Source organism: Mastigoproctus giganteus, chromosome 11 (genome assembly GCF_048544385.1).
Source record: "Mastigoproctus giganteus isolate SK-2022 chromosome 11, ASM4854438v1, whole genome shotgun sequence".
Lineage (NCBI taxonomy): Eukaryota > Metazoa > Arthropoda > Arachnida > Uropygi > Thelyphonidae > Mastigoproctus > Mastigoproctus giganteus.
In genome coordinates, this window is record NC_143585.1 from 111655825 (window position 1) to 111679200 (window position 23376).

Sequence of the window (23376 nt, forward strand, 5' to 3'; positions counted from 1 at the left end):
CTTCTAATTTCGTCTGCCATAATATACACTGACTCGCTCAGTGCTGTCTCTGCCATAAATAGTAATACCAACTCCTCTCACCCTGTAATAAAACAAATCCATTCTAAATTACTTGTGTGTAATGAGTCAAACCAAACTGTAACATTCTGTTGGATTCCAGGTCATTCTGGGATAGCAGGAAATGAAAGAGCAGATCTAGCAGCCAAACAACCAGATACTACTCTTTTGCAGACTTTTCGAACCCCATATACTGATTATAAACATATCATCCATAAAGCATGTTACAATAGCTGGTCATTAATCTGGAGAAGTTATCCAGGAAACAAATTATACCAAATAAAACCAGAACCAAAGCTGTGGCCCTCCAGCTTCCAGAAAAGCAGACGAGAAGAAACAATTTTAGGAAGGCTCAGGATTGGGCATACTCATCTCACTCACCTGTATCTATTAACTAATGACAGCGCTCCACAATGTACATCATGTCAAGTACAACTGACCATTCGCCATTTGTTAGTGGACTGTCCCCACCTTCAGAACATCCGCTTAGATACTTTTAAATCAGTTGCTAAAACACAGTCATCAATAAATTTATTGCAGATTCTGGGAGATGATTCTAATAAAAAGGAACTATATACTTTCCTAAACCGGATACAAATATATCATAAAATATAGATATTATTTCACATTCACCATTAGAAGACACAATATGGCCCAAGTAGCCTATGTGTCGTTAAACCCAACAACAACAGCAATGGCTACCACTTTGAACAATTATTTAAAAATTGGCATGTGAGCAAATAAAACTGATACAATCATCATATATAAAGGTAACAATCCTTAAGAATCAAGGGAATCCTTAAGAATCAAGGGTTGTTATGTTTGTGTGTGGTTTTGCAAATTTAATATAACTCTGAAATAAAGTTTTTGAGACAAATATTTATGATTTTTTTCCCTTTATTTTGTTTCCTTAATACATTCCAGAATTGTGGTGCATACTATTGAGATACTCTATAAATAATACTGTTATACACACAACATTTAGAGTTTGTCATCACTCTCAATTTTTATGTATTTTCCTCATATCATAAAATTATTACATTTTATATATGCTGGAGAATATATTTTACATAAAGGTTATAACTTAATATTTTGAAGACTATGATATATACCTGTACAAATGCAATTCCTAGGAATATTCCAGCTATGAGATATAGATTCCTATTTACATATTCTTGAACTGCCTCAACACAGCCTCGCACATAAATATAATTTTCAGCACTTGAAACAGCCTGCAAAAAAATAACCTTTTAAAATTCCTGTTACTATACTTACTCTTCCAACACAAAGGTTATTTTTCACACCCCCAAATTTCTTATCAGTAATGATGTTAAAAAAAAAAAAAAAAAATATATATATATATATATATATATATATATATATATATATATATATATAGTATATAAAACAGGTGAAAAAGGTAAAGAAAGGAAAAGAAAAAGGTAAAGAAAGGAAAAGAAAAAGAAAATAGAAAACATATATATATATATATATAGTACAGTCGGACCTCATAACAAAATCGATCATCGCTTGAAAAAAAATTCGTTATACAGAAATTTTATTATAAAGAAATACGACCTTTTCAACAATGAAAAATACTGTAATTCAACTCAAAATACAGAAATACAGAAAAATAAGGGAAATAAGTGGGAATGAAAAAATTTTCTAATATTTTAAAACAATTAATTTCTTAATACACACATATTAAGAAATGCCTACTTACATGATGCATACAATATATATTAGTACACTTTTAAGAATTATTTAATAAAATATTTGGTTATTTTTTGTTGTACACTGGATTTTACTGTACATCGTGCATAAAAATGTTTGCATTTGTTTAAGCACTCAAATACATTTTCTGGAACATTTTCTTCACACTGAAGGCCTCAACGCAAAGTTTCAAATGCTGCCAACAATTTGTGTTTGGAAGGTTTAATATTGCCCTCAATTTCATACAACTCATCATCGATATTCTCATTAGTTCTTTGAATACTCGGCAAAATTTTGGAGTCACTCAGATATTCAGCTGCTGTGACATCATTATCAACTGATAAAATTTGGTCAAGAACAATTTCTCCACTGATCAAACCTCTCGCTTGGGAGTTCTTCCCAAGATTGCTCAATGTCTTGTAGCAGTTATTTGGCGTTTTAGCAAAACCTGCTTTTGCAAAACAATTCTTAATCATTGTTTCTCTCACATCTTGACTTCAAACTTTTGCCAACTCTGATATGCACATCCACAAATCTACAACACAATCTATGGGTTGGTTGGTTTCTATTTTCAGTATGCAACTTCGGTAGTGCATTTGCAAATTCCTGACAACGCATTGGTCGATTGGCTGCAGTTTACACGAGGTATTCAGAGGGAAGAAAACAAGCTTCACACTTGTAAGTTTTGAAATTACTGAGTGAAGGTGGGCAGGGCTGTTGTTGACAATCAACGTGATTTTCTTTCACCATCTTTCAATCGAATTTTAAAATCCACTGTTCACAAATTTCACTTGTCATCCAAGCTTTTTTGTTGTAGTGTTAGTCTAACTCTAACAACTTTACTCCTTTGAAACACTGTAGTTGTTTACTTTTGCCTATTACTAAAAGCTTCAGTTTTCATTACCAGCCATATTTGCCCCAACCAATACTGTAATTCTCTCATTATTTTTACCACCTACACAATTATCACCTTTAAAAGTCAGTGTCCTGTTTAGCAAGCATTTAAAAAATAGACCTGTTTCATCAACGGTGAATATGTCTTTGGGCTCGTAGTCCTCTATAATTTTTTTTCAAAACTGTTTCTTTCCAATTGGTACAGTCTTCTTCTTCAATTAAAACTCCACTTTCACCAGAAATAACTTTTTCGAGTAAGCCACGGCACTTTTTAAATTAGTCCAGCCAACCTGAACTGGCTTGGAAAGTTTTATGCCTGAGAAAAGATGCATACTCCATAGCCTTTTCTTTTATTAATGGCTCTGATATTGGCATATTTTGGTCTTGAATCAACTTCACCCACTTAAAAACAGCTTTATCTACATCTTCATACAGGCATAATTTTGCACACTTCTGACTGGGTCCTGTTTCCTCAAACAGTTTGAGAATCAAAACAGTGTTTCAAAATGGTTGACACACTACTGGCAGGGACACCAAATTTTAAAGTGATTTCTTTTTTTTTAAAGCCAAAATCTACACTATTAAGCACTTCCACTTTTTCCACTACACTCAAGGATTTCCTCTTAGACACTGTAAGGTTACTTGCACAGCAGCTAAAACAAAACTGATTTGGACAACTTGTACCTACCATACAAAGACAGGTAAAATTTAGTGAAAGGCCACACATTGAGTACTGCACAAAGGTTTGGAAGCCTCATTTTAGGAAGGATGTAGAGTTGCTAGAACAAGTATAGAGAAGGGCAACAAGATGTGAAGGGAACAAAGGGATGCTCTTATGAAGAAAGGCTTAAGTTCTGCAAATTGCAGCTTCTGGAGACTAGGTCTCTGCGAGGCGATCTGATTGTGTTTAAGTCCTTGAATGGATTGAGCGGGCTCAATGCTGATTGGAATTCTTCCTCTTGCTCAGATTACAAACCTGAGGGGACATAGATTCAAACTGAGGAAAGACGGTTGTGGAATAGATGTGCGGAAGTTTTTCTTTAGCCAGCAGGTAAGTTGATTGTTGGAACAAACTTAATCTGTTGCTGTGGAAGTTGATAGCTTAAATAAATTCAAGGCAGAACTAAAGAAACATTCGTAATGAACGGATCAGTGAAATGGAAATGGTTTTTTTTTTTTTTTTTTTTTTTGCTGATGCTGTATAAGCTTGCTTTCTTGCATCATGTACCTCTGCTAATGCTAATAAGTAACAGCTACATAGAAAAGAAAAAAAAGTAGGATCAACCACTAGAATTACATGAAAAGATGACAATTATGGTTGGGTGCTTTCTGTTTGTCAGTGGCCCTTGTCCGTAAATAATTCTTTTCCATTTTTTTTCTTTTTTCTACTCTTTCTTCCATTTCCTTTTCAGAAAATTTATATATATATATAAGAATTTGTATATATATATACAAATTCTTATATTTTTATTTATATATATATATATATATATATATATATATATATATATAAGAATATAATAAAATTTATAAGAAAATTTATATATATATATATATATATAAGAATATATATAAGAATATATATATATATAAAAGAATTTGTGATTTCTCTAATTAATAAAAATATATATTTATTTAGTGTTACTATATTACAGTGGTTATAGTCAGATTTAAACAGATTAGTGAATATTTATTTCTAGTATTAATTTTAATTTTTTGAACCTTTATCATTCTATAAAAGTAACAAACAGACATACTCTTTACTGTATTTCCCAGAGAGAAATGGAAAGATGGCCTGCCAACTGTACATACTGCACCTAACTGAAGCCAAAATTTATTTATTTTTTTTTTTTTTTTTTTATGTAAACCCCAAGCACGAGAGGTGTCAGAACCTATAGTACTTAGTACCGTGCTTGGGTGGGAGGTTGAGAAGATGAAAGAAGATATTTGTTGACATTGGACTTGAACTTCTGTAGATTGTAATTTTCAGGAAATACGTATGAAGGAAGGTTGTTCCAGAAAACAGCAGTTGAATGAATAAACGAGGAAAATGAAAAGTTGGTTCCGTGAGTTTGAAGATCAATGTTGGCTGGTGGCAGCACGTGTTCGGACTGTTTTGAAAGGGAGAGCGGGAATTATAGAAGTCAATTCAGAAGAACAGTGCCCATGGAAGTATCTGTAGAAGAGGCATGCAGCAGAAACAGAACGTCTATGAGACAGCGAGTGGAGAGACTCTGTTAGAGATGAGTCATTAATTAACCTAACTGCCCTTTTCTGAATGGAATCAAGAACCCTGAGAGAGGTTTTGGGGGGCACCACCCCAGATGTGGGAAAAATATTCCATGGCAGGGCAGATTTGCAATTTATAAGGAGTGAGCAGCTGTTTAGAAGAAAAGTAACGCCAAGAGCGAAAGAGAAAACCAAGTTTTTTTAGATGCAGAAGAAGCAATATTTGTAATGTGCTTGTGCCAAGAGAGATTAGAAGTCAGGGTAAAACCAAAAGAGATATATTGCCTAGAAATCGGAGTGTCACTAAAGATAAGCATAGGAGCAGAAGAATCCTTTTTGCAAGATATAAGACAAGACTGAGTTTTAGAAGGGTTGTCTAAGTTGTCTTTGCCCCACTGGAGAATTACCTGAAGGTCTGCATTTAAGGAATTGGTAGCGGATTTTCGAGAAGTTGAAGCTGATTGAGCAAGACAAGGTTTCTCAAAATGGAAAGTGGAATACAAGGTGCTATTATCGGCAAAACTATGGATAGGATTTCCTGTCAATGGAAGAAGGTCATTAATATACAAGAGGAAAAGAGTGGGGGAAAGAACTGAACACTGGGGGACACCGGCTTTAGTCGAGAAGTTAGAAGACAGAGAGCCATCTACCATCACCCTCAGTGAGCGATTAGAGGGAAAGCTGGATAACCAATTACTAAAAACAGTTGGGAAACCATAAGATGGAAGCTTGTTTAGAAGACCTTTATGCCAAACACGATCGAAAGCCTTTGAGATGTCACGAGCAACTACTTGTGTTTCTCCGAACCTTTCCATTGAATTAGTCCATAAATGGGTAACATAAGCCAGAATATCGCCAGTGGATCGACACTGACGGAATCCATACTGGCGATTGTTGATCAGACGTTTAAGAGTTGGCGGTTAATTGATTTCTCCATTACCTTAGAAACAGTAGAATTAATTGCAATGGGACGATAATTGGATGGGAGGGATTTGTCACCCTTTTTAGGAACTGGCTGGATATGAGAAAATTTCCAAGCAGAAGGAAAAACACCTTTGGAATAAGAAAGTGAAAAAAGGCGGCAAAGAATAGGAGTAAGTTTAGTAGCACAGGTTTTGAGAACAAGTGGAGAAATACCATCGGGACCTGGAGCTTACTTAGCATCAAGATTCGTCAAAATCCTTCTGACATCCTTTTGACGGAAGACCACAGGAGGCATTAAATGGAGCATGTTGGGAATGGTGGGAGGTGCTTTACCAAGAGTATTAATACATGAGTTGGAAGAAAAATGGGATGCTAGCAGGTCAGCTTTATCCTTGGCTGAAGTGACAACAGAACCATCTGGTTTTGACAGAGGTGAGAGCAGAGATGGGCATAAGTTGCGGCCAATAGCTTTGGCAAGAGACCAGAATGCTCGGCTACCATTAGGGTAAGAAGAAAGTTTTCTACTCTTAGCTGTTCAAACTGTAGTTTGGACTGATTAATAACTGCTTTACAATTGTTGCAAACTTTGGTGTAGGCAGAAAATAAAACTGAAGAATTAGAAACAAGCCAATTACAATATGTAACATTCTTCTCTTGAACAGCCTTAGTACATTTATTGGAAAACCAAGGTTTAGATAAAGGACGAGATTTTAAAGTAGAGTGTGGGATAAAGGATTCCATTCCTGCAAGAATTATTTCACTGACACGACCTGAGCAAACGTTGACATCAGAAGTTTTGAAACAGTAATCCGACCAAGGAAAAGAAGAAAAGAAGTCTCGCAGGTCATCCCATTTTGCATTTTTGTAATGCCAAACAACACGAGGTTGGGAATAGCCATGAGATAAAATTTCCATTGGAGAAGAGACAATCACCAAGTTGTGATCTGAAGTGAATAAAGGACCTTTCACTTCGACCGTGTACTTAAAAGGGTTGTTTGTGAGAAAAAGATTAAGCGTATTGGCTGCTGTATGATTAGGCTTGTCCGGTATTTTTGTAGGTAAATGAACAATCTGTGCAAGGTCATTAGTAATTGCAAAACCTCAGCATCTCGACCAGCTGGGTCGGTGTGACTAGAAAATGGAAGCCAGCTGGAGTTGTGAACATTAAAATCACCAAGGAAAATTACCTCACTGTTAGGAAAGTTGGACTGGAGAAAGTCAAGTTGCAAAGAGAGGAAGTCAAAGAGCTCCAAGTGATTAGTGGAGTTGGGAGAACAACATATGAATTTGACACAATGAGGTAGAGAGATTTTAAGCCAGAGAAGATCAAAGAGAGGAGATTCCAAATTGCCAAGTCTCTGACAGGGAATATCAGAACGGACATATGCACAAGTACCACCTTTGAGGCAAAACAAATCATACAGCAAATAATTTGGGCATCTGAGATGAGCAGTAGTTGAATCAACCGATAACTGACATTCTGTCAGAAAAAGTACATGGGGTTTGGCAGACTGCAAGTGGAAATGGACGTCGTTGAGATTAGAATTGAGACCACGTATATTTGTGAAATGAATTAGGAAGTTAATTGCCATATTGGATTACTCAAAATAATTCAGTTTTAACTTTAAAAAATATGTATTAAAATACAACACACATTGTTTAAAATGAGAAAAACTTCAAAACTGATTTTTCCCAGGAAGGTTAGCCAATGCATTCAATAATCAAGTAACAAGGGCTTTCAAATATACAAAAGACCATTTTTAATTCTTCCATTGTATTATAGCTACAGTTCCACCTCTCCCATCATACAGTATGGGTGACATGTCACCCATACTGTATGATGGGAGTTAGATCCAATATTCCTTACATTTCAAATTACATTGTGAAAGCTTTAAATTCCTTACATTGTAAAAGCTTTAAAACTGTTTATGCATATCAGCCACTAGATAGTCCACCACTCCAAACCTAAGGTAACCCTTAAAGATGCATGAAGATCAGCTAGTGTAAAATATTAGCATTAGCAGAGGCATATGATGCAAGAAAGCAACTTATATGGCATACAAAAAAAAAAAAAAAAAAAAAAAAAAAAAATACTCATGTCACACATCCATTTGTTCTAAAAGTTTGTCCAGTTCTTCCTTGAATTTATTTAAGTTATCAACTTCCACAACGACTAATGGAAGTTTGTACCAGCAACACACTACCCGCTCGCCAGCTAAAGGCAAAGTTCCGTGCATCTATTCTACACCTGTCTTTCCCCAATTTGAATTTATGCCTCCTCAGGTTGTAATCTGAACAAAAGGTTGAATCCCATCAGAATTCAGCCTGCTCAAACCATTTAAGGCCTCATATACCTCAATCAGATCACCTCAAAGGTGCCTAGTATCCACCAGACACTGCAATTTGCCAAACTTATGCATTTCCCGGTAAGAGGATCACTTCGTTTCCTTCACTAATCTTGTTGCCCTTCTCTTAATTCATTCTAGCAACTCTGTATCCTTCCTAAAATGGGGACAACAGACCTGTACACAGTACTCAAGGAACGGCCTGACCACTGCCTTATACAAAGGGACAATCATCTCCTTATCACTGCTAACAAAATTCCTGTATATCATTGACAAGACCCCATGACCTACTCTGGCAGCCAGTCTGCACTGCTCAAAAAATGTCAAATCTGACTGCACAATTACCCCCAGGTCTTTTTCATTCTCCAGCACCCTGAGTGTAGTACCACATAGTTCGTACATTTCTGTGAGATTTCTTCTACCCATATGCAGTACATTGCATTTGTCAATGTTAAACTTCAGTTGCCACTTCTTTTCTAGATCCTGTTGCAATAGCATACTGCCATTAACAATCCTGACAACCTGTCTATCATCTGCAACCTTTTAACATTCAGCCAGATAGACCTTCATCAATATCATTGATAAATATACAAAACAACAATGGGTCCAACAATGAACACTGGGCACTCCACTAATAGCATTAGTAAAGTTCCTCAGAAGAGCAGTATCCACTGATTATCACTCTCCGTTGTCTCTCACTCAAACACCCTTTCATCAGTGTAGCAACTTGCCTTAATGCCATACAGCTCCAATTTGTAGAACAGTCTTCCATGTGCAACAGTATCAAAAGCTTTCCTGAAATTCAAGTATATGATAACAAAATTATTTTTTTCCTTCCAGCTCCTCTGACCACATCACAGAATCCTATTGTCAGGGAAACAGGGAACATGGTATGTAAAAGGGATAGGTGGAACATGACCAGGTTATGTCTGCCAGGGGCAAAGGTTGATGACGTAGAGCAGATATCATCTTTTAAGGGCACAAAAGGCGATATTGTTGTACACATTGGCACTAATGATATTAAGAGTAGGAGACCGGCGGAATTACTTAACAAGTACAGTTCACTGTTAAATTGAAAAAAAGTTGTGATTTAGCGTTGAATTTGAAAGTGTCTGCAATTCTGCCCAGACACGATAGGAGGGAGTATATGATGAGAGCTTTGTCGATCAATTTGGCCCTGGAAAGACTGTGCAAGGGGTAAAATTTTTCTCAGCCTGGTCTGTACTTGTTAACAGGAGAGACTGCTTCCATAGGGATGGGATACACTAAAATAGAAAGGTGCAAGAATATTTGCTGATGCTATCGAGGCAGTTTTAGGTGGGTCGGAAAACTGCTAGCTTGGGGGGATACAAGGACTAATAGATTAACAGTAGCCACTGGCAGAAGTGAAAGTGATTCTTGCACTGCTTCTATTGGAATGAGCAGCAGCCTGTAAAACAAGATGCAGGGTATTTCAGAGACTGCTGGGGGTCATTGCGGTACAAGTAAACACATGGGTTGTGTAGGGTAGCTAAGAATGGGAACAGGTGAATGTATACTTGCAGGTACACCAATGCTAGGAGTTTTATAAATAAATTTGATGAATTTCAGGTATTTCTCAAAGCATCAAAGGTGGATATTGTTGGGATATCAGAGACGTTGTGTCACATAGATATAAGGAATGCAGAACTGGAATTTGGGGAGTACAATTTGTACAGAAAGGATAGACAGGATAGGAAGGGAGGAGGGGTTATGCTATTAGTTAAGAAATACATAAAATCAAAGGAAGTGAAGCCATTCAACATTGCTGGACTGTGCAGTGTTGAGTCAGTTTGGTGTGACATAAGCATTGGGAGATCAAAATTGAGAGTAGGAGTGTGCTATAGGCCTAATGACTCTGATGAGTATAATAAGAAACTGTACAGGGAAATAGAGTGAGCCAATAAATCAGAGTGTCTTATAATGGGGGATTTTAATTTCTCAGATATTGACTGGAATTTGTGGGTTGGTCATTCACACACTAGCAAGGCTTTTTTGGATTTATTGGATGATTGTTTTCTACATCAGCAACTAGAGGGAGTAATACGCTTGATCTGACTATCAGTAGTGATTCTTCATGCATTAAGAATCTGCAGAAAAAGGAACCACTAGGTGGCAGTAATCACAGTATACTGAAGTGGGATTTACTCAAAGAGGTAACTACCATCATGGGTAAAGGGAAGGGTTTTTGCTTTCGTAAAGGTGACTACGATGGTCTAAGACAGTATTTAAATTCTATACAGTGGGACCAACTGATGATGTTACCAACAGCAAATTCAAAACGGGAGGCATTCAAAGAATTTATCTTGGAAGCTACTATTCCTTGGAAGCTACTATTCCATATCCCGTTCCATCCAAAGGCTTTCCATACCAACAAAAAAGTACTGTTCAATGTCTAGGCCTAAATGGATGTCAGATGAACTAATGAGACATATGGGAGAGAAGAAAAATGCATGGGATACATATAAATTAATGGGTGATATGGAAGCCTATGATAGATATAATCTGGTCTGTAACCAAGTCACATAGGAGATTAGGCAGGCAAAGGTAGATTATGAGAAATCCTTGGCAAAGAATGCAAAGAAAAACAGACAAGAGTTCTTTACCTATGTAAACTCTAGAAGGAAAGGGATGAATCAGAGTGATCCACTGGATATTGATGGTTCAACAGTTGAGGATCCTGCTCAGATGGCTAACAAACTAAACGAGTATTTTGCATCTACATTCACACATGAGGAGTTGTTCAGAAAGGGGAATGCCAGAGGTGAAGTAAATTCTGGCAGTGACCTAGATGATTTTGTAATAACTGAGAGGAAAGTGGAGGAGAAATTGTTGAGGATAAACATAAAAAAGGCACCCGTGGTGGATGGGATCTATCCACTTATATTAAAGGAGATAAATCTATCCAGTTATAGCAAAGGAAGTAAGCAAACCCTTAGTCTTAATTATGAGAGCTTCTTTGGACTCAGGGGTGGTACTCATAGACAGGAAATGTCCAAATGTGACCCCAATTCACAAAGGAGGATCAAAAGACACAAGTAATTAACTTCTGTTCCAGGAAAATTAATGGAGGCACTGGTTCTTGCATCATATGCCTCTATTAATGTTAATGCTAATCCAATCAACTAGGTCAGACAACACTTCCAAATTAACAAACCCATGCTGTGTCTGAATTATTACTGCAATCTTGTCTAGATGATCCTGCAATGCTTTTTTAACCAGTAACTCCATTATTTTCCCCAAAGTACACAGATAGAGTAAGAAAAAAAACAAAAGGAAGGACAAAAGTACAAATCACAAATTTTAAAACTTCCTGAGTTATGTTTGTTCAAATTTTTCTCAAAACATAAGTTAGCATTAGCATTGGCATATAATGCAAGAAAGCAAGCTTATTCAGCATCAGCCAAAAAAAAAAAACACAGTCCCATTTCGCCCCTCCATTCCCTCCAAATGCCTGTCCAGCTCAGCCTTAAATTTATTTAGGCTATCAACTTCCACAACAAAAGATGGAACTCTGTTTCACCAATCAACTACCCACTGGCTAAAGGCAAATTTTCACACATCTATTCTACAATTCTCTTTCCTCAATTTGAATCTGTGCCCCCTCAGGTTCTTAATTTGAGCAAGAGGAAGAATCCCATCAGCATTCAGCTTGCTCAACTCATTCAAGACCTTATACACCTCAATCAGATCACCTTGCAGGTGCCTACTCTCCAGGTGCTTCAATTTGCTGAACTTAAGGCTTTCTTGGTAAGAGCATCCCTTTGTTCCCCTCACCAATCTTGTTGCCCTTCTATATATTCATTCTAGCAACTCTACATCCTTCCTAAAATGTGGCCTTCAGACCTGTACACAGTACTCTAGGTGTGGACTGACCATTGCCTTGTTTAACGGGATAATCACCTCCCTGTTCCTGCTAGAAAAATTCCTATATATCATTGACAAGACTCCATGACCTGCCCTGGCAGCCCGTCTGCACTGCTCAGTGAACTTTATATTTGACTATACAATTACCCCCAGGTCTTTTTCACTTTCCACTTCTCTGAGTGTAGTACCACACAGTTGGTACGTTTCTCTTCAGGTATTGCTACCCATATGCAGTACTTTGCATTTGTCAATGTTAAACTTCAATTGCCACTTCTCAGGCCATTTGCCCAACTTATCTAGATCCAGTTGGAGTAGCATACTGCCTTTACTGTCGTTAACAACCCTGCCAACCTTTGTATCATCTGCAGAATAGGACAAGGTAAACCTGATAAACCTTCATCAATATCATTGATAAATATATAAAACAACAATGGGCTTAACACAGAACCCTGGGGAACTCCACTAATAACATTTGTCCACGAAGAGTAGTACCCATTGATTACCACTCTCTGTCATCTCCAACTCAACCATCCCTTTATCCATTGTAGCAACTTATCCTTAATGCCATACCTCTCCAATTTGTACAGCAGTCTTCGATGTGCAACAGTTAAACTAACAGGTCTGTAATTACTTGGTTACCCTTTGATATCCCCCTTTGTGAATTGGGAATACATTTGCAGTCCTTGGGGACCTCTCCTGATTCCAAGGATGCTCTCATAATTATGGCTAAAGGTTTGCTTACTTCCTTTAACACCTCCTTTTATATAACTGGATAGATCCCATCCACCTCAGGGCCTTTCTTATGTTTAACTTCAATATCTTCTCCTGTTTGCTCTCAGTTATTACAAAAGCATGATGCTTCCTTTTAGAGTTTAATAAGCTTCTGTACTCCAATTCCCTACAGAATTCCCAATGTGTGAATGCAGATGCAAAATACTTGTTCATTTTGTCGGCTATCTGAGCAGGATCATCAACAGTCAAACCAACAATATCAAGTGGACCAATCTGATTCATCCCCTTCCTTCTAGAGTTTATATAAGTAAAGAAGTCTTTGCATCCTTTGCCAAAAATTTCTCATAATCTACCTTCGCTTGCCTAACGTCCTTTGTAACTTGATTACAGAATAGCTTATATCTACCATAGGCTTCTGTACCACCTAATAATTTATATGCATCTCATGCATTTTTCTTCTCTGCAAGCCTAATTAGTTTACCTGACATCTCTTTAGGCCTAAACCTTGAACATTATTTCTTAATTGGGCCATACTCCAATATACGGTGCCCCCTTGTAATTGGCTGTCAGAATGGGGGAAAGCAGTGATTGACAGGTTTTGATCCCGCCTACTGACTGCGTCCCCTCTTCGTTTCACGTGGATGTCATGTGACACGACGTCACTGGAGCGCTAAATGCGAAATTCGTTGCGCATATTCTTTCTTTTGAATGTTGATTTTTAGTGCGTACGGTGCTGAGCTGCTACTTCTTGCTTTTTTGGTTATTGCCTCGTGGTTTTCAGTTTGTCGTTATCCCGTTCCATCCTGCTGGTAAACTGTTTCTTGCTGCTGTGAGGTGAGTTTAGTTTGTCTTGTATTTCTGTGTTATTTTCACGTATTATTAGCGTAGTATTGTGTCCGTTGCGTTTTTTTTTTTTTTTTTTTTTAAACGAAAAAATTCTATGTTGCCGTTTTGTGCTTATGCAAAGAGCAATTTTATTGTTCGTTGCACGTGTTAATTGACTTTCGTTTCTGTTTAGCTAGAAAAGGTTATGTTTTCATGCGACTTCGGGAAGGATTCAAGCAAAAACCAGTCGTTGGACGAAAAAAAAAAAATGTATATTGGGAATTACGTTTTTAATTGTCTTTTGTTTGTATTTAATTAAAAATGGTAGGTTACCCTTTTGCGGGACTTCGCCAGTTATTTGTCGAAAATTGGTCGTTTGCTGCGTCTCATTATATTTTTTTTTTCGTTTTGAAGAACGTTTTTCAATTGGGAATTACGTTTTTAATTGTCTTTCGTTTGTGTTTAATTAAAAATGGTAGGTTACCTTTTTGCGGGACTTCACCAGTTATTTGTCGAAAATTGGTCGTTTGCTGCGTCTCATTATTTTTTTTTCATTTTGAAGAACAAAATTAGTGTGTTTAATTTGCAATTATTTTGGCTGCTGCTCCGAAAAAATTACTGTTGCCTATAATTTCGTTATTTTTCGGTTCCGCCATACTGTTATGTCGCGTGACATTCGCCACGTGCAGTTGTCGAGAAGAAGAGGGGGAACGCAGTGAGTGGGCGGAGTTACGAACCGTACGTCACTGCTTTCCCCCTCTTCTTCTCGACGTAATTGTCAAAGGGGCACAGCGTTCTGGAGTTTTACCCTTAATTGGTATGAAAAGCCTAGTAGCTTCGAAGAGTAATTCCTTGGATGCTTCTCATTTAGAATTTGCTGTCGGTAACACCATCAGTTGGTCCCATTGTATAGAATTTAAAAACTGTCTGAGACCATGTAGTCAGCTTTATGAAAGCAAAACCCCTTCCCTTTACACCTGATGATAGTTACATCTTTACATAAAAATCACATCAGTACACTGTGATCACTGCCACTTAGTGGTTCCTTTAACTGTAAATTGCATAATCACTGCTGATAATCAAATCAAGGGTATTACTCTCTCTGATTTGCTCTCAAACATGCTGCTGTAGAATCAATCATCCAGTAAATCCACAAACATTTTACAAGTGTGTGAGTAACCAACCCACAAGTTCCATTCAATATCTGTGAAGTTAAAATCCCATATTATAAGACATTCTGATTTACCTGTCCACTCTATTTTTCTGCATAATTGTCCATTGTACTCATCAGTGTCATTTGTCTGGTAACATACTCCGATTTTTGCTTTCCCCAGTGCTTATTTCACACCAAACTGTCGCAACATTGCACTGTCCCCCAATGTCAAATGGATGCACTGCCTTAGATTTTATGTTTCTTAACTAGAGCATAACCCCTCCTCCTTTCTTATCCTATCTATACACATTATACTCCCCAAATTCCAATTCTTCGTTATATCTATGTGACACCACATCTAAGATACCCCAACAACATGTCTTGACCAACACTTCAAATTCATCAAATTTATTTACTGTACTCCTAGCATTGGTTTGTTTGTTGTTTGTTTGTTGTTTTTGTTATTTGGTTTTTAGGAGCATTAGCAACTAAGGCCATATTGCTCCGGGGATGCGGTGGTCATTCCCTGACCTTTCCGCATCCTCCATATTTGGTAGTCACGGGCTCGAACTCCGGTCTAATCAAGAAGCGTGTGATACGCACTGCTGCTCCTGCCAACCTGGCTACGGAGGCGCCCCTAGTATTGGTGTACATGTTCTTACTCTTATTACCCTAACACAGCCTATGTATTTACTTTTTTCATAATGACTTCCAGCAGTTCCTGAAATCCCCAGCAACTTGCTTTACAGGCTGTTGCTCATTCCAACAGAACGATATCACCTTTTGTGCCCTTAAAAGATTATATCTACTCTAAATCATCAACTTTTGCACTTAGCAGAGATACTCTGGTCCTGTTCAACCTATCCTTTTTACATGACATATTTCCTGTTTCCCTGACAATTGAGAATCACCACTGTGCATTAAGAGCACTAACTCTCTTTAAAAATTACAGCTGTGAATTATAAGCTCCGAAAAAGTGATAAGTTTTCCATTTTATTTATCTAATTGTTATTTTATATTGAACTTTATATGTATCCATATAGTTCTAGATACACTGGTTATTATTTTTTTTTTTTAATTTAGATAAGAGTTTTTGTGGATTACTACTTAATATACATAAATCCGTTGTTTTTGTATAGAGTGGTAGGGAATTCAAATTTTAAATTGTGGTAACTAGGTAGCTCTAACGTAAAATTATATAGCGTAATTCGCATCCCTGCATTTAGTATTCTATTAGATAGTGTAGTATTGAAAATTAATTAATTAAATTTATTGATCTTATTAATTTAAAATATCATGCCCCAGACTAGAGCAGAAAAAAACAATGGGCACAAAGTGGCAGGAGTGCTGTGACTCAAGGGAGAACTGAGGGAGGTGATTCACCAACGCATCACAGCCTAAAAAAATGTGCAACTTGTGAAATGTTTGCCGGACTCTCTGGAACGAAACACGATCTAGCCAAGGAGGATATCTTTATGTGTGCCAGGTACAGAGAGTGTCTAGAAATTAGGTGTCAGCTCAGCGTTCTGATGGGTGTCTATGAGAGCTTGAGGTGTAGGATAAATGCCCTTGAAGAAATTAATATGAGGGGCCCATCAAGCTCTCAGCTGCCCAACTTAATGTCAGAGCTCACTCCTGGGCATCAGGCAACACAGCGGCAACCTGCAAGGCAGAATGCGCTAGTCCCACAGGAGTTAGTTATCATCGGTGACTCTACTGCCAGGGAATCTTGTGTAAAAAGGATAGATGGAATAGGACCAGGGTATGTCTGCCAGGGGCAAAGGTTGATGACGTAAAGCATATGTCATCTTTTAAGGGCACAAAGGGTGATATTGTTGTACCAATGATATTAAGAGTAGGAGATCTGCAGATTTACTTAACAAGCACAGGTCAAAGTTGCAAAAAAGTCGTGAATTAGGGTTAAATTTGAAAGTGTCTGCAATTCTACCCAGACACGATAGGAGGGAGTATATGATGACAGCCTTATCAATCAATTCGGCCCTAAAGGAAATGTGCAAGGCTCAGGGGGTAAAAAATTTTTCAGCCTGATCTGTGCTTGTTAACAGGAGAGACTGCTTCTACAGGGATGGGATACACTTAAATAGAAAGGGTGCAAGAATATTTGCTGATGCTATTCAGGCAGTGTTAGGTGGGTTGGAAAACTGCTAGCTTGGGGGGGATTCACAGACTAAAAGATTAAAAATGGCAGAGGTGAAGGTGATTCTTGCACTACTTCTATTAGAATAAGCAGCGGCGTGAAGCGAGGGGTGTTGGGGGTTTCAAGGACTGATGGCAGTCATCATGAAACAGGTGGGTATATGGGATGTGTTAGGGTAACTAATAATAAGAATAGGTACATGTATACTTTCATGTATACCAATGCTAGAAGTATAGTAAATAAATTTGATGAATTTGAAGTGTTGGTCAACACATCAAAGGTGGATATTGTTGGGACAGCAGAGACGTGGTGTCACACAGATATAAAGATTGCAGAACTGGAATTTGGGGAGTACAATGTGTACAGAAAGGACAGACAGGAAGGAGATATTATGCTGTTAATTAAGAAAAACAAAATCAAAAGAAGTGCATCCAGTTGAAATAGATGAACAGTGCACTGCTGAGTCAGTTTGGTGTGACATAAGCACTGCAAAAGCAAAAATAAGAGTAGGAGTGTGTTATAGGCCTAATGACTCGAATGAGTAGAACGAACAATTTTACAGAGAAATAAAGTAGGCTAGTAAATCAGAATGATTGTGATTTTAACTTCACAGATATAGACTGGAACTTATGGGTTGGTCACTCCCACACTAGTAAGACTTTTGTGAATTTACTGGATGACTGTTTTCTGCAGCAGCATGTTCGAGAGGCAACCAGATTGGGTAATACTCTTGATCTGGTTATCAGCGATCATTCGTGTATTAAGAATTTGCAGATAAAGGAACCATTAGGTGGTAGTGATCACAGTGTACTGATGTGGGATTTATTTAAAGATATAATTACCATCAGCGGTAAAGGAAGGGGTTTTTGCTTCCATAAAGGTGACTATAGTGGTCTCGGACAGTTTTGAAATTCTGTACAGTGAGACCAACTGACGATGTTACCAACAGCAAATTCTAAGTGGGAAGCATTCAAGAAATTCATAGTGGAAGCTACTGAACGTTTCATACCTATTAAGAAATATTGTTCAAGGTTTAGGCATAAATGGTTGTCAAATAAACTGATGAGACTCGTGGCAGAGAAGAAAAATGCATGGGATGCATATAAATTATCAGGCGACACAGAAGCCTATGATATATATATAAGCTAGTCTGTAATCAAGTCACAAAGCAGGTTAGGCAGGCGAAGGCAGATTATGAGAAATCTTTGGCAAAGGATGCTAAGAAAAACAGCAAGGATTTCTTTACTTATATAAACTCTAAAAGGAAGGGGGGATGAATCTGATTGGTCCACTTGATATCGATGATTCGACTTTTGATGATTCTGCTCAGATAGCAAACAAACAGAATGAGTATTTTGCATCTACATTCACACATATGGAATTATTAAGGTTTGAAACAGGGTAACAAATTGTAACAGGGTGCTTAATGATTTTGTAATAACTAAGAACAAAGTGGGGGAGAAATTGTTGAAGTTAAACATAAGAAAGGCACCTGGGCTGGATGAGATCTATCCAGTTATATTAAAGGAGGCGGCAAAGGAATTAAGCAAACCCTTAGCCATAATTATGAGAGCATCCTTGGACTCAGGGGAGGTCCCCACGGACGGGAGATGTGCAAATGTGTCCCTAATTCACTAAGGGGGATTGAAGGGTGACACGAATAATTACAGACCAGTTAGTTTAACTTCTGTTCCGGGTAAAATAATGGAGTCACTGGTTAAAGATGTATTGCAGGATCATCTAGACAAGACTGTAGCAATCATTCAGACACAGCATGGGTTTATTAAGGGAAAGTCTTGTCTGACAAATTTAATTGGTTATTATGTTGTGGTCACAAAGGAATTGGATGCAAAAAATAATTTTGATATCATATACTTGGATTTCAGGAAAGCTTTTGACACTGTTGCACATGGAAGCTACTGTACAAATTGGAGCAGAAGGGTATTAAGGGTAAGTTGCTACAATGGATAAAAGGATGGTTGACTGGGAGAAGACAGAGGGTAGTAATCAATGGGTGCTGCTCTTCGTGGACTAATGTTATTAGTGGATTCCCACAGGGTTTGGTGTTGGGTCCACTGTTGTTTTGGGGAGTACAATGTGTACAGAAAGGATAGACAGGATAGGAAGGGAGGAGGGGTTATGCTATTAATTAAGAAACACATAAAATCCAAGGAAGTGAAGCCAGTCGACATCGCTGGACAGTGCAGTGTCGAGTCAGTTTGGTGTGACATTGGGAGATCAAAATTGAGAGTAGGAGTGTGCTATAGGCCTAATGACTCTGATGAGTATAATAAGAAACTGTTCGGAGAAATAGAGTGGGCCAGTAAATCAGAGAGTCTTATAATGGGGGATTTTAATTTCCCAGATATTGACTGGAATTTGGGGGCTGGTCACTCACACAGTAGCAAGGCTTTTGTGGATTTATTGGATGATTGTTTTCTACATCAGCATGTTCGGGAGGCAACTAGAGGGAGTAATACTCTTGATTTGATTATCAGTAGTGATTCTTCATGCATTAAGAATCTGCAGATAAATGAACCACTTGGTGGCAGTGATCACAGTGTGCTGAAGTGGGAGTTACTCAAAGAGGTAACTACCATTAGGGGTAAAGGGAAGGGGTATTGCTTTCGTAAAGGCGACTACAATGGACTGAGACAGTATTTAAATTCTATACAGTGGGATCAACTGATGATATTGCCAACAGCAAATTCAAAATGGGAAGCATTCAAAGAACATATCGTGGAAGCTACTAGGCTTTACATACCAACTAAGAAATATTGTTCAAGGTTTAGGCCTAAATGGTTGTCAGATGAACTAATCAGGCATATGGCAGAGAAGAAAAATGCATGGGATACATACAAATTAACACGTGACACGGATGCCTATGATAGATACAAGTTGATCTGTAACCAAGTTACAAAGGAGGTTAGGCAGGCGAAGGCAGATTACGAGAGATCCTTGGCAAGGGATGCGAAGAAAAACAGCAAAGAGTTCTTTACTTATGTAAACTCTAGAAGGAAGGGGATGAATCAGATTGGTCCACTTGAGATCGATGGGTCAACTGTTGATGACCCTGCTCGGGTAGCTAACAAACTAAATGAATATTTTGCATCGACATTCACACATGAGGAGTTATTCAGCGAGGGGAATGCCAGAGGTGTATTCAACTCTAGCAGTAAGCTAGAGAATCTTGTAATAACTGAGAGCAAAGTGGAGGAGAAATTGTTGAAGATAAACACAAGAAAGGCACCTGGGATGGATGGGATCTATCCAGTTATATTAAAGGAGGCAGCAAAGGAGGTAAGCAAACCCTTAGCCATAATTATGAGAGCTTCCTTGGACTCAGGGGAGGTACCCATTGACTGGAGATGTGCAAATGTGACCCCAATTCACAAAGGGGGATCAAAGGCCGACACAAGTAATTATAGACCTGTGAGTTTAACTTCTGTTCCCGGAAAATTAATGGAGGCACTGGTGAAAGAAGCACTGCAGGATCATCTAGACAAGACTTCAGTTATAGCTAGGACACAGCATGGTTTTGTTAAGGGGAAGTCTTGCCTGACCAATTTGATTGGATACTATGATGCAGTCACAAAAGAACTGGATGCAGGGAATAACTTTGATATTATATACTTGGATCTTAGAAAGGCTTTTGATACTGTTGCACATGGAAGACTGCTGCACAAATTGGAGCAGTGTGGCATTGGAGGCAAGTTGCTGCTATGGATAAAGGGGTGGTTGAGGGGGAGAAGACAGAGAGTGGTAATCAATGGACACTGCTCATCGTGGACTAATGTTATTAGTGGAGTCCCTCAGGGTTCAGTATTGGGGCCTTTATTGTTTTCTGTATTTATAAATGATATTGATGATGGTATATCAGGCTTAATGTCCAAGTTTGCAGACGATACGAAGGTTGGCAGGGTTGTCAAGGACACTACTGACACTATGCTGCTGCAACAGGATTTGGAAAGGTTGAGCAGATGGGCTTCGAGGTGGCAAATGAAGTTTAACATTGACAAATGTAAAGTACTACATATGGGAAACAGCAACCCCAGAGCAACGTATCAACTCTGTGGTACTACACTGACAGTGGTAGAGAATGAAAGGGACCTGGGGGTGGTGGTGCAGGCAGATATGAAGTTCTCTGAGCAGTGCAGACGAGCTGCAAGAGTAGCTCATGGTGTATTGTCAATGATATATAGGAATTTTTCTAGCAGGGATAAGGAGGTGATTATTCCCTTGTATAAGGCAATGGTCAGGCCACACCTAGAGTACTGTATACAGGCCTGGAGGCCTCATTTCAGGAAGGATGTAGAGCTGCTGGAACGAGTACAGAGAAGGGCAACTAGATTGGTGAATGGGACAAAGGGGTTCTCTTACGAAGAAAGGCTTAAGTTTTGCAAATTACAGTGTCTGGAAACTAGGCACCAGCGGGGTGATCTGATAGAGGTGTACAAAGCCTTGAATGGTTTGAGCATGCTCAATGCTGATGGGATTCTTCCTCTAGCTCAGAAAAATCACCTGAGAGGGCATAAATTCAAATTGAGGAAAGACAGATGTAGGATAGATGTGCGGAAATTTGCCTTTAGCCAGCGGGTGGTTGTGGGTGGAACAGACTTCCATCCTTGTCGTGGAAGTTGATAGCCTAAATAAGTTTAAGGCTCAGCTGGACAGGTATTTCGAACGAACAGAGGGGTGAAGTGGAAGTGGTTATTTTTATTTATTTATGTTACTTTTTTTTTTTTTTTTTTTTTTTTTTTTGGCTGATGCTGCATAAGCTTGCTTTCTTGCATCAAATGCCTCTACTAATGCTAATGCTAATGCTAATGCTAATATTTATCAATGATATTGATGAAGGTATATCAGGCTTAGTATCAAAGTTTGCAGATGATACAAAGGTTGGCAGGGTTGTTAATGACAGTAATGGCAGTGTGTTACTGCAACAGGATCTAGAAAATTTGGGCAGATGGGCTGAGAAGTGGCAACTGAAGTTTAACATTGAAAAATGTAAAGTACTGCATATGGGTTGAAGTAACGCCCCAGAGAAATGTACCAACTGTGTGGTACTACACTTAAGGAGGTAGAAAATGAAAAAGACCTGTGAGTAATTGTGCAGTCAGATATGAAGTTTTCTAAGCAATGCAGACAGGCTGCCAGGGCAGGTCATGGGGTGTTGTCAATGATATACAGGAATTTTGCTAGCAGAGAAAAGGAGATGATTGTCCCTCTATATAAGGCAATGGTCAGGCCACGCCTTGAGTACTGCGTGCAGGTCTGGAGGCCTCATTGTAGGAAGGGTTTGCTTGAGCATGTACAGAGAAGGGCAACAAGATTGGTGAGGGGAATGAAGAGATCCTCTTACCAGGAGAAACTTAAGTTCTGCAAATTGCAGCAGCTGGAAACTAGGCACCTGCAAGGTGATTTGATTGAGGTGTATAAGGTCTTGAATGGGTTGAGTAGGCTGAATTCTGATGGGATTCTTCCATTTGTTCAGATTACGAACCTAAGGGGGCATAAAATGAAATTGAGGAAGGACAGATGTAGAATAGATGTGTGGAAATTTGCCTTTGGCCGGCGGGGTGGTTAATTGCTGGAACAAAGGGGATTGTTTTGTATTTTTTTTTTTTTTTTTTTTTTTTTGGCTGATGCTGCATAAGCTCACTACGCTTGCTTTCTTGCATCACATGCCACTACTACTATGACATAGTTCCTGTTTCCCTGACAATTGAGTCACTGACAATAACTAGCTCCTGTGGACCAGCACATTCTGCAATGAGATTGCTGATGAGTTGCCTGATGCACAAGGGGTGATTCTTCCTGGTGCCAAGTTGTGAAGCTGAGAGCTTGACAGGGGCCCCCATTTTAATTCCTTCAAGGGCATGTACACGACTTCTCAAAGTTTCATTGAAGTCCGTCAGAAGGCTGAATTGTCTCCTAATTTCTTGACAGATTATGACCTGTTCCAGAAAGATCCGCAAAAAATTACATTTTGCACATTTTTTTTTGACTGTGATGCATTGGAGAATCGTCCCCTTCGGTTCTCTCTCGAGCCACAGCACCCCTCGCTACTATGTGCTCATTGCTTTGCTGCTTTAGTCTGGGGAATGATTTCTGTTTAAATACAATTCAATTGATTAACAATGAAAATTAATAAGTTTAATTGGCAATACTGTACTAAGCTCACAGATTTTAATGCTGTACTATGTATTACGCTATCTAGTTTTACGTTATACCTTATGCTATCAAGTTTTTCTAGCTATGAATTGAGAACACAAACTCAATAATAATGTACAGCAGTAGTAAATGAATTTTACTAATAGCGAAATCAAACTGTAGCATGATCAAAAGAAATATCACAAAAAGATGTTTGAAATGAGTGCCATATGACATGAAACAAGATTCAACACAGTGTACGAACACCGTACACATGCAAGTAGCACTGTTTTGTTTTTAACAACAAC

At 38.3% G+C, this 23376-nt stretch overlaps 1 protein-coding gene across 1 annotated transcript in view; it reads right to left on the minus strand.

The window, feature by feature from the left end:
- Tsp86D (Tetraspanin 86D) overlaps positions 1 to 23376 on the minus strand; it is a 243034-nt gene that overhangs the window by 25544 nt on the left and 194114 nt on the right. Inside the window, exon 6 of the mRNA XM_090384541.1 lies at positions 1170 to 1289. Within this exon, the coding sequence (XP_090240667.1) occupies positions 1170 to 1289 (120 nt within the window). The remainder of the gene's footprint in view (positions 1 to 1169; positions 1290 to 23376) is intronic.